At 31.4% G+C, this 13,231-nt stretch overlaps 1 protein-coding gene across 1 annotated transcript; it reads left to right on the top strand.

The window, feature by feature from the left end:
• Window positions 1-8,248: 8,248 nt before the first annotated feature.
• LOC125828991 (uncharacterized) lies at window positions 8,249-10,157 on the top strand. The gene is made up of 4 exons (XM_049508283.1): window positions 8,249-8,389; window positions 8,540-8,760; window positions 8,855-8,921; window positions 9,421-10,157. Exons 2-4 carry the CDS (start codon window positions 8,576-8,578, stop codon window positions 9,718-9,720), a joined length of 552 nt encoding a protein of 183 aa, XP_049364240.1. The 5' UTR covers window positions 8,249-8,389; window positions 8,540-8,575; the 3' UTR covers window positions 9,721-10,157.
• The last annotated feature ends 3,074 nt before the right edge of the window (window positions 10,158-13,231 follow it).

Here is a 13,231-nt window from a genome sequence, read left to right on the forward strand (position 1 = left end):
ATCAAATGCAAACTCGTTCCAAATCTGGTGTTTCTAAGCCTAAAAGTATATTGTCGTTGAGTGCTGCTCTTCATGATTATGAGCCTTCTTGTTTCTCTCAGGCTGCAAAAAATCCTAAATGGCAACAGGCTATGGCAGATGAATTTAATGCTCTGTTGGATAATAAAACTTGGGTGCTTGTTCCTTTTCAATCACACATGAATTTAGTCGGTAGTAAGTGGGTCTATCGTATTAAATATAATTCAGATGGGTTAATTGAGCGTTACAAAGCTCGTCTTATAGCACAAGGTTTTCACCAACAACCTGGTATTGATTACCATGAGACTTTTAGTCCTGTTGTTCGGGCTACTACTATTCGTATTGTACTATCTTTAGCTGTTTCTAACTCTTGGCCTATTCGTCAGTTAGATGTCAAAAATGCCTTTTTACATGGTATTCTTAAGGAGGAAGTCTTTATGAAACAACCTTCAGGTTTCATTCATCCCGACTTTCCTCATCATGTTTGCAAATTGACCAAAGCGATTTATGGTTTAAAACAGGCCCCAAGAGCATGGTTTCATCGTTTTAGTACATTTCTCTTTTCTCATGGTTTCACTTGCAGTAAATCTGATACTTCTATGTTTGTTCATCGTTCTTCCTCAGGTATCCTTGTCCTATTACTTTATGTTGATGATATTATTCTCACTGGTAGTTATTCACCTCTGCTTGATCAGTTCATTAGCCTTCTTTCTCGTCAATTTGCCATGAAAGACTTAGGAGATCTGCATTATTTTCTTGGTGTTCAAGCTGTTCGCTCGTCCAACGGCCTTCATTTGTCTCAACAGAAATATATTTCTGACTTGCTTCTTAAGTTTCACATGCATACTTGTAAGCCAGTTGGTACACCTTTAGCTTCTCGCACTACTATTTCTCTTATGGATGGTGAGTTACTTTCAGAACCTAGTGAATATAGGAGTATGGTGGGTGCACTTCAATACTTGACTTTGACTCGCCCTGATATTGCCTATGCTGTGAATGTCGTTTCTCAATTTATGCATGCCCCTCGTACTACTCATTTGCATTGTGTGAAGCGTATTTTTAGGTACCTACAGGGTACTACTAACCATGGACTTTTCTTGCGTGCTTCGTCATCCAATTCATTGGTAGTTGCTTATTCTGATGCTGATTGGGCCGGATGTCCTGATAGTAGGCGTTCTACTACTGGCTTTGCTGTCTTCTTGGGTTCCAATCTTATTTCTTGGCGTGCGAAGAAACAACCCACAGTTTCAAGATCATCTACCGAGGCTGAGTATAGGGCTATTGCCTATACTGTTGCTGAAACTTCTTGGATTCGTCATGTTCTCTGTGAGCTTGGTCTTTATCTTCGTGAGCCAATTCGAGTGTTGTGTGACAACGTCAGCTCAACATACATGTCGCGTAACCCAGTATTCCATGATCGGTCTAAGCATATTGATATTGACTATCATTATGTTCGTGATAAAGTTGCTCAAGGGGATCTTGTTGTCCAATATGTGCCTTCTCACTTACAACTTGCTGATATGTTTACAAAGGGATTATCCTCATCCCGTTTTTGCTTTTTGCGTGACAATCTGTCCGTGATGTCACCACGTCCAGATTGAGGGGGCATATTAGGACTCATAGTCCATGTACTTGTAGGACTCTATAATCTGTAATTTGTGTTGTACTAGGTTACCTATTCCCCTTTGTATTCATTATATATATATGAACAGATATGCAACCTCGGCTCATCGAGCCTTTGATTACTTCTCTGTACAAGAAGAAGATCGAGTGTTGGTCCCTGATAGACAAGATTACTCACAGAATAAAAGTAACATACTCTAAACAACTTTCATATGCAGGAAGATTGCAAGTGATTAATGCAGTATTTTTCTCAATTCATAGTTTTTGGGGAGCATTATTCATCCTTCCCCAGAGTATTCTCAAGAAAGTAGATCAGATATGCAGAGATTTCCTATGGGGAAACAGTGCTAATAAGAAGAAGGTAGCATTGGTTTCATGGGATAAAATGTGTATTCCAAAAAGACAAAATGGTTTGAATATTAAAAGTTGTAGCAATTGGAATAAGGCATATGTGGGCCAATTATTGTGGCAAATTATAGTTAACAAAGAGTCATTGTGGGTTAAATGGGTTCACGACATATATATGAAGAATGACATTTCAATATGGACTCATAAAACTCCTATTGACTGTAAATGGTATTGGAGGAAAATTAATGCATTCAAAGAGCACATGCATGGCTGGTACAATCACAGAAGATATATGCTGACTCAAACTGGTAAGTATTATATTACCAAGAGCTATCAAGCACTTATGGATCCTAAGCCTAGATGAAATATTGTTGAACTAGTCTGGACGTCAATGACTATATCAAAGCATAGATTCATGACATGGTTAGCAGTTCAAAAAAGATTACTCACACATGAAAGAAAGTTGAGACTGCAAATTCAGGTGGAGGATACTGCATGTTGTTTATGTGAGGAAAAAGTAATAGAGACTAATGTTCATCTCTTTGAATAGACATCAGCTGTGTGGCAAGCTATGCACCAATGGACAGAAGTACCAGTGCAAAATATTGGTATTGTACATGTCTTAGAAAACATAAAAGGGAATCGTTGGAAGCAATTCAAAAAAGAGATCATGGTAGCTATCTGCGGAGCAATCATATACCACACTTGGCGTGCTAGGAATTTGAAGAGATTTAGAGACATATGTGTACATACGGAAGAGGCAGTAACACAGATAAATAAGGAAATCAGTGAAAGATTACACTTACTTAGTAGTTCTAAGAGAGCAAATAAATGTAGACACTTTATTCAACATTTGTTATGTAACTAGTTATTTTGTTTTGTTAGAGGCCTATTCTCTGTTTCAGAAATAGGTGCTCTTTTAATTGTATATGTTCTTTGGTGGTTATGGTAATATTTTACAGTTGTTATCAAAAAAAAAAAAATCACAATATGTCTTATGTGCTTGTGATTTTGATATGCGATTTACCTTTGTTGTTGCTGGTTGGGAATGTACTGCACATGATAGTAAAGTACTTGAGAATGCACTTGTTAAACCAATGTCACAATTTCCATTTCCTCCATATGGTAACTTTAAATTACATCCTTAGAATAAATATTATTTATTTACACAAAGCTGTCTCATTTACGTCACATATGCTTTTAGTAATTCTTTATAAAGTGTTTGTTGGTAGATAAATATTATATTGTTGATGCTGGTTTCCAAAACACAAAAGGATTTTTAGCTCCATACAAAGGACTACGCTATCATTTGCAAGATTACCGAGGAAGTGAAAGAGAGCCTCAAAATCCCAAAGAACTATTTAATTATAGGCATTCATCTGTGCGCAATGTGATTGAACTGACTTTTGGAGCTTGAAAAAATAGATTTAGAATACTGAAACAAGACATGAACCATTATGATATTGATACACAAATGAAAAATGTCATAGTTTGTGCAGTGTTACATAATTATTTGCGAGAATACCAAAGTACTGATGACATATTTATGGCTATGAGCATAAAAATATAGTTGCGGATGATATTGACCAACAAATGGCTCAAAGTAACAATGTTGATTCGTCTTCTCGGTCACATGATCGAGAAATGCAAGTTCAACGTGAGGAAATTGTTCGTACTATGTGGGAGGATTATATTAAAGACTAGTACACTACAATTTATGTTCAATTTTTTTTATTAAATTAAAGTTAGATGAAACAATTACTTAAGTAGAGAACAAATAGCTTTGTAATAATTTATTATGCGATTTTATAAATTTTTGTTTATTTGATAAGATTGAATAAACAATTGGGGCTATTTTCATAGTTTTACAATTTATGAGATTTTTATGTTTATGAGAAAATAAACACAAAAATTTCATATCGCATGTCCAAACAAAACTTCAATTTCATCTCATGATTCCATATCATGATACCATATCGCATGGCCAAACGGGCCCTTAGACTTCGATTCACACTTCACAATAACTCTGAGTTCACAAGTTCACATTATACAAAATGACAAAATCTAAAGTAAGTACCTTATTCCTTTTATTGTCTCGTCTTGCCAAATTGTTGGAGAAATCATATATTATTATTTTATGAATATTATTTTATTGGTTAAATCAAAAATCAAATGGTTAAAAATCAAACACTGATAAATAAAAAATTGATAAAAAATATATTTTATTGATTAGTGTATTTAAAAAACTAAATATTAATAAACTAAATTAATAATACATAAAATTGAATCAAACTGACCAATGCACTCCGCTATCGATCATTAATCAATTCTTTTTATATTTGATAATGTTTCAAATGGGGAAATTTATGTGCTAATTTGCGGTGATGTATATTATCTTAGCTAGTGATAGATGAAATAATGAAGTATGGCAATTTTGAATTTCAAATAATTCAGTTTCTTGAATTAATTTAACGTGTAGAAGTGCATAAAAGGACAATTTTATCAAATACTATTTTGGAACGTCTTAAAATGACACAGGTCATGTAGACTGGAAAAAAATATAAAAAGATAATGGGGATTAATTTCTGCCTAGCAAAAACGGGACTCAATTTTCCTGTTCCTTTAGGGGTCGTTTGGTTGGAAATAAGTTATTTCAGGATAACTATTTTTGAGATAAGTTATTCCACCATATATATGGGATAACATATCAATTACTGTGACAAAAATCGTGGGTTAACTAATCCAATGAATACCTAATACCTCCAATCAAACATGAGATAAAATAATTCTACATTTTATTAATGTATATAGAGCCAAATAACAGTTTCTTTGCAAACTCACTTTCTGTTTTAATTTAGGTGATATATTTTATTTTTAAAGCGTAAATTTAATTAATAAAATTAAATTATATATATTTTTTAAATTAAAATATTAAAAAATTATATAAAATATACTATAAATTACAATTGTTTTCTTGTTTTAAATATAATAACCAAATATATTTTAAAATAGTGATCAAAGATTACATAATTTGCATCTAACGAATAAAAGTAACATATTAATTGAAACATAAGAAATATTAATTATCAGCCTAATGAATACTCCCTCTATTCCTCTCTTAACTAAATGAGGAAATGCATATTTATTAATAGAAAAATTCATTCAAAGACCTAATGTAAGTTTTTAGATCATATTCTCTACTATTATTCTTTATGAAATTATAAATAGTACATTATATTTAGTGTAATTTATCTCCTAAAAAATATCAAACTTTAAAAGGAAAGAACTAATATAAAAAATATTTTAATAGTCATCTTGAACTTTGAACAGTTTAGCTATTTTGAACAATAAAAAAACCTTAAAATTTCACTTAATATAAAATTAAGGAAATATTTGAACACTAACTTTAACTACACTAGATTACTGATAGTAAATATTTATTTTCTTTTATGTAAAAATTGATCAGATAGCAAGTGGAAAGTGTTGGATTCAATCCAAGAATATGGATCCTTGTACCATCATTCAAAAAAACAATTCAATGTATTTGAAAACATCAAATTCCAACCGATTATAAACTTAACAACAAAAAAAGTTTTAAAAATAATAATAACAAAATAAAGACAAATAAAAAGTGGTGTATATAGCTATATTATTATTATTATTATTATTGTTATTATTATTATTATGGAAAGGACACAGAACACACATGTTATGCACATTGACTGTTTTTAAAAGAAAAAAGGGTAAAAAAATGTCCTTAGATTTGTAAATTGAACAAAAATGTCATCTGTTTACAGTTCGGCTCAAAATTGCCCTTACCATCAATACATTAGCTCAAAAATTCCCTTAAACTATGCGAAAGGAACAAAATGTCCTTGCCGTGAATACTTTGGTCCAAAAATGCCCTTATTGTTATTTAATGGATAAAAAATACTCATATTCCAAATAAATAATATTATTTTCTTTTTAACACATTCTTTTTCTAATAATGTTTTTTTTAAAAATAAAAAAATAATAAGCAAATGTTTATCTTACTTCAATTCAGAAAAAAATAAAAAAATAATTTATTTTAATTTTTCATCGTTATATAAATATAAATTAATGATAGATATGTTATGATCTTATATATATGACATATATTATCTGTTGAAAAGGTACATGACATTATTCTATTTTAATTGATAAAATGAGATTAAGAAGAAAAAAATATTTCCTACATTTTTATTTGTTAAAGTGATTTTAGAAGAAAGAAAACAAGAATAGTGTTGTTTAATAGTAATATTTTAATTAAGTAGAAGATGTGTTTAAAAAGAAAAAAATAATATATTTATTGAGAGAACAATATTTTGACCCATTTTGTAACTATAAGGGCATTTTTGGACCAAAGTATTGACTGGAAAGACATTTTTGAGCCAAAGTATTGACAATAAAGACATTTTTGAGCCAAACTATAAATGACACTTTTTTTTCTTTCACATAATTTAAAGACATTTTTTGCCCTTTTTCCTTTTTAAAATTAAAATTACTTTTAATAATTCTTAAAAATGTGTACAACACACATGTTATGCACAATCAACCCACATGGAGTGAGTGAGTAATACACTTGTTTGGATTGTATTATATAGTGTTATTATTTTAAATATAATATTTATTTTAATTATTATTAAATTTTTATTGCATCGTTAATTCATTACTATATGATAATGAAAATTTTATTTTGTATAATAATTGATTTGGTGCGATGTTTATTACCTTATGATCTTTCTCCTTTTATTTTATTTTAGCTTATTGTTATTAATTTTATTGTTCTTTTTATAATATTTTTAAAAAATAATAACTCTATTCCTGTATTATATTTTTATACTTTTAATTATTAATATGTAACATACATAATATCGATAATATAATAAAACACAATATTAGTATAATACATTATAAAATGATTTATAATAATCATTCTTACAAAGTGTGAAAGGTCGTCAAATGCAAAATGCATAATACATAAACACGTTCTTTGACTAGATCTTTGATGATATTTATTTCGTCTAACTTTGAATACGTACAAAATAAGTATCAAACTTATATAAAGTTGAACAAATACACGTCAATAGGATATGATGATTCCTAATAACCATCCTTACAAAGTGTGAAAGGTCGTCAACGAAAAATGCATAATACATAAACACGATCTTTGACTAGATCTTAGATGGTATTTATGTCCTCTAACTTCGAATATGTACAAAATAAGTATCAAACTTATATAAAGTTGAACAAGTACATGTCAGTATGATAATGATGATTCTTAATAAACAGTCTTACAAAGTGTGAGAAGTCGTCAATGCAAAAAAGCATAATACATAAACATGATCTTTGACTAGATCTTAGATGATATTTATGTCCTCTAACTTCGAATACGTACAACATAAGTATCAAACTTATAAAAAGTTAAACAAGTACACGTCAGTATGATATGATGAATCCTGATAACCATCCTTACAAAGTGTGAAAGGTCGTCAATGCAAAAACGCATAATACATAAACACGATCTTTGACTAGATCTTAGATGGTATTTATTCCCTCTAACTTCGAATACGTACAAAATAAGTATCAAACTTATATAAAATTAAGCAAGCACACGTCAGTATGATCTAATGATTCCTTATAACCATCCTTACAAAGTGTGAAAGGTCGTCAATGCAAAAAAGTATAATACATAAACACGATCTTTGACTAGATCTTAGATGGTATTTATGCCCTCTAACTTCGAATACATACAAAATAAATATCAAACTTATATAAAATTAAACAAGTACATGTCAGTATGATCTAATGATTCTTTATAACCATCCTTACAAAGTGTGAAAGGTCGTCAATGCAAAAAAAACATAATACATAAACACGATCTTTGACTAGATCTTACATGATATTTATGTCCTCTAACTTCGAATACATATAAAATAAGTATCAAACTTATATAAAGTTAAATAAGTACACGTCACTATGATATGATGATTCCTAATAATCATCCTTAGAAAGTGTGAAAAGCTGTCAATGCAAAAAAAATAAAAATACATAAACACAATCTTTGACTAGATCTTAGATGACATTTATGTCCTCTAACTTCGAATACGCACAAAATAAGTATCAAACTTGTATAAAGTTGAACAAAATACACGTCAGTATGACGCGATAATTGGTGTGATATTTTTATGTATTTTAATTAATTTAATAAATAAATAGTAAGTACTAATTAGTTTCTCTCTCCTAAACTCTTTCTCTCTCTTCTCTCCTATGAATAGTCTGCCCCAATCTCAATTCTTTTCTCTCTTTTTATCTCCGCCTCACTCTCCCCACAAATCTCTCTCTCCCCTCCACAGGCATCCACTTGTTAGCCCACCAGGTAACCCCTACCTCCTCCTTCCTCATCAACCCATCTCTTTTTTTTTCTTCTATGTTTATATATAGTAATTTCAATTTTATATATATATATATATATATATATATGGAAGTAAAGATCTCAAGTTTTTATAAACATTTTTTTGATTTTCAGGCTTTGGATCTGTTGTGAACGTGAAAAAAGAAGTAGATGAATATGTATGCTTATCAACAGAAGGCCTTGGTGGGTTGTGTTGGAGTTGGAGAAACAGGGAGAGCAGACATTTCTGTGTCGAACGGTGTCGTTTGTCCCAAGCCCCGTAAGCTTGGGTTCTTCGATTCTGACTCTGTTAATGTTGAAGAACCCATCAGACCTTATCAACTGATGCAATTTATGTATGCCCCTTTTCTAACCAACATTCAATTTATCTCCTTTTTCTTCTTCTTTCTATCTCTTGCTTATTTGGTGTTTTTGATTTTGGGTTTTTAGAAATGAAGAAATGGAGGCTTGTGAGTTGAAAGCTGGAGCTGAGCTGCTGGATATCATCCTTACAAAGGTGACTTTTTTAATAGAAAAATCTAATCTTGTTCCTCTTTTTTGGAAGTGGGACTCAAGTAGATCTGCTTAATTTTAACTCCTTTGGATGAAAAAAATATAGTTTTATGTAGGTGGCTAACTGAAAACTTCTGTCATACCTCTTTGTTGTTGCACATTTTTTTGGGGGAATTTCTAGTGAGCAAAGGGAGTTTGGGAAACTCATTTGAATTAAATAGCTGAGACCTAGGTTGCAGCGTTGCGCAGACTCTTCACTTTCGATGCTGCAGTTTTGACATTTTTTGAAGAGTTCGAGCAACATAAGCTTGAAACTACTATAACTTAGTGATTTTCTGCTTTGTAAGAAATTTTATAGTACTAGTTAATTTGAAGATGTAAGACATTCTAAACAGTGTTTTCAAAGAAAAATAGTTGATTTGTTTCTGGATGATCTAGTTTGCTTAAGTTAACAACTTATTCAGTTACTGGTAGTTGACAAGTTCTAATTTTTCTATGAACAGGGGAGCTATGAAGTTGATAGAGCCAATTTTGAGGTCGATTCATCTCCACCGTTCTTTTATGGATCTCCACCCAGTAGGGCTGGGAATCCCCTGATCCAAGATGCCCAATTTGGCAACCACAATTTTGTTCCCATACTGCCAATCCCAGAAAGAGCAGTGGCACCCTCACCACCACCACCCTCCTCCACCATCATGAGCGGAGGAGGCTGTGTTCGAGTGAAGTTTGGGAACAAGCAAGCTCCTGTGAGGATTGAAGGCTTCAATTGTCGCGGTAACTGCGGCATCTCAGCTGTAGCTTAGGTAAATCTACTGACACAGAGATGTTCGATGTTGAATAACCAACATCGTAAAAGATTAGATATAAAGAAGAGATTTTTGGGGAAAGGCGCAAGAAACCTACACCAAATTCATTTAGCATTGTATATATAGAGTGACAGAAAGAGAGTTTAGTCCAATTTGCTGATGAGTTTTGTTCTCTTATCATTCAAATCCAGTAATGTGTATATTGTGAGAGAAGGGGGTGAATGAGTGTTTTATGTCCAAAAGAATAAAACTGTAATAGTAGCCCCAAAGAAAGAGATAAGACTTTGGGAGTGACTAGGTTTCCTTTATAGCATTTAGAACAAGATATGAGTTGAGAGTACTTATTGTAGCATGAAGACTCAAAGAGGGAGGAGTTCTTCCTTCGTTGTAATATTAATCTGATGGGAAAAGATGGTCTTCTTAGTTCTTACAAATTCATTTGTCTTGTATTCTACTTAGTTCTAGTTTTCTATTCTTGGCCTGCCACTACTTTGTGTCATTCAGAAACAGTCTCTCTACCTCCATGAGGTAGTGGTAAGGCCTGTGTACACTTTACCCTCCCCAGACCTCACTTGTGGGATTTCATTGGGTATGTTGTTGTTTTGTTGTTGGCCTGCTACTTGCTTTGTTAATGAAAGTGCAGTACAGATGGAGTGAAGCACGTGTTAGTGAGTATTTTCAACTTTGATAATGAATCATGTTCAAATTATTCAATGTTCAGTAGCATGATTATCGCCACTACTATGTGATTCTGTTCACAGATTTTCAACTTTTATAAAGGGTATGCCATGATTCCTTTGCTATTAAAAATAGCTTGGAAGGGAATATTTTGTGATGGGGAAACATTGGAGACTACGTGGATTGATTTTTTTTCTTATAATATATGGTTATTTGATGTAGTTGGTTGAGTTTGTCTAATTAATCTCCTCCTGAGATTAAGGAAGAAAATTAGAGGCGTGGGGTGCTATGTTTAGCAAGTTGTCGCATTTAAAGAAAAATTTGATTGCTGACTAGTTTGTCTATAGGCTAGGTTGGCTCTGTTGATGGGCTGCCCATCTCTTTCTTGACTATTATGCATTTGGTTTTTTAAACCTCTCGTGTTTTGGTCAGTTTGTGTGCATCTCGATTCTATGTTTTTAATCAATTTTATTGACTAGAAGACGACACCTTTGCCTGCATATTGTGTAAACAATTTATAAAGAATGACGTGAGTCTGTTAATCTGTTTGGTATGTGTTTGGTGCTTTGTGGTTGTGAGTCATTATGTATATTTTAAAAAAAAGAAGATGCTCTTAACTTAGGTACAAGTCTTATCGTTGTCACGATGGCCCCATGTTTATACAACATGGAGAACCAATCCAACTTGTGAATGATAATCTCAGACTTTAATATTTTGGTCCCCCATTATGTTATAACTTTTGTTTACAAGTATCTTTTTGGTGGATATGGCAGATTCGAGCCTGCTTTGCTTTTTCACTTTTTGAGTTTTGTTTATACATAGACTACATGGACTGATTTTTTTATTTTATTTTTCAGTTCTATTTAGTCCTCCTCCAAATATTAACTTAAAAATAACAAAATTCCAATAATGGTGTGTTTTAGAGCTAAAATAAGCTTTTATCACTTTTGGAGTGTTCAGATATATTAAAAATGTGCTTATAAGCACTTGATTCATGTTAAACTGATAAAAATAAGTCAAACACCGTAAGTTAAGAATTCTTAAATTTTGACTTAATCCAAATCCAAACAGGTTCAAAGAGTGAATAGTCTCTTTATGTCCTACGACCGGGGCGGATCACTGCGTTTAAAAATGAGTCATCCGTCTTAGGCTTTTTTTTAAAAAGTAATAATAGAATTATTATAAGTATTGTTTTAACAAAAAAAAATATTGCGTCTTTCTTCGTTTCCAAATATTAAAGAATGTTTTTTTCTTTTTTGTCAATTTTTTAATTTAACTTCCACATGACATGTTTAAGACCGTAAGATTAAAAAATACTTTGATTTATATATATAGTTTAAGACCATTGAAAAAATAAAGATTTTTCATTAAAAATGAGAAATAACTTTGGATTTCAAGAATAAAAAAAATAAAAGCTAGGTCTTCGACTCATTTTTGGATTTAGGCCACTAATTAACTTGAATCACCACTGACTAAGACGACTATAGAAACTAAAGTCTGATGGAGTTGAAGAGTTAAACCCAAAGATGGAGTCAAAATTTGATTTTATAGGTTTTATATTTTACAATGACGATTTTCAAATGTATTGAGTTCTAAATTTTAAATTTACATATTTAATGCATTTCACTACATATATAAAAGTTTGTGGCAAATCTATTGCACGCCTTATTGTTAGCCTTGTGCATTTTCCGACAGTGTCCGCGCCTTAGGAATTATGTGTACGATACTTTATTTTAAAGATTCCTTTTACATATTTGACTATAACTTGTATGCCGTTGAGAAAAATATGATATGTTATATAATAGAGTATTTGATGATTTTAAATATTATTATTACTAATATATAAATATCCTTAGTTGCAACAAAACTTTTTTTTTTGGTTGTTTTTGCTTGCTTCTAATAATCTCTTTTGGTAAGGAATTGGTGGTATTAAATTCACCATACACCAAATATATGATTTTTGCTTTAAATTGAATGTAGAATTAGGTGGGGAAGCTTATGGAAAAATCATTAATAAAGCAAAGAATATATGCCAAGTGGTACTTGATTGCCCTTAGATTTTTCATCCTTCGCTTTTACTATGTAAATAGTTCTTCGCCAAAAGTTAGAAGACATTAAGACATTTACGTACATGGCACATTTTTGTTACAAAAAATATTTTGGCAACTTTGGTACAAAAAAAGTAAAAGTTGAATTATCATTCGCGAAATAGGACTTTTGCCTATACATTATCTTTATTGAAAATGTTTGAAAGATTGAGCGAAAACGGTTAAGAGAGTGTACAGACAAGGAATGTAGTTCTATGCCTTGACGCTCACATATAGCTCATTCACTTCTTGAACATCATATCTGCATAAAAACACTTTTTTTTTTCCTTCAAAAAAGAAAAAGAAAAGGGAAATTACACTTTTTTTCTCTTAGTTATTTTCTATCCTAAGGAAAGATAGCCTCTTCGACTGTGTGTATGTTCACTGTCATTATGGAGGAATATTTTCATGAGTTGCTTTTGGGAGAAGTTTTTAGTGAAATGTGAAATATTTCAAGTTTCTGCAATAAAATGGTACATTTTGTGTTTCAAACTGAATTGCAAGTCATGTCTCTTTGATGACCTTAATATTCGAGAAGCAGTGACTCGAAAGGCTGCTAGAAGTATCTCCATCAAAACAAGATGTTGAAGTATATGCAGAGTAAGAGTAACAAGAAGATAAATTACTGATAAAACCAGTATGTTACAACTCAACAGACTTTATATAAGCTTTACTCACTGAATTCCTTATAAAAAAAGAAACCTATGAAAAAAATTTGAGTGTAGTACATCACAACTCGGTCC

The sequence above is a fragment of the Solanum verrucosum genome, unplaced genomic scaffold, assembly GCF_900185275.1.
Source record: "Solanum verrucosum unplaced genomic scaffold, falcon-dt-bn FXZP01000102.1, whole genome shotgun sequence".
NCBI classification, from domain to species: domain Eukaryota; kingdom Viridiplantae; phylum Streptophyta; class Magnoliopsida; order Solanales; family Solanaceae; genus Solanum; species Solanum verrucosum.

Coding starts and splice junctions, on each gene's coding strand:
- LOC125828991 (XM_049508283.1), top strand. CDS start 8,576: ATGAATATGTATGCTTATCAACAGAAGGCCTTGGTGGGTTGTGTTGGA. Junction 8,761..8,854: donor TATCAACTGATGCAATTTAT/GTATGCCCCTTT, acceptor TTGGGTTTTTAG/AAATGAAGAAATGGAGGCTT. Junction 8,922..9,420: donor TGGATATCATCCTTACAAAG/GTGACTTTTTTA, acceptor TTCTATGAACAG/GGGAGCTATGAAGTTGATAG.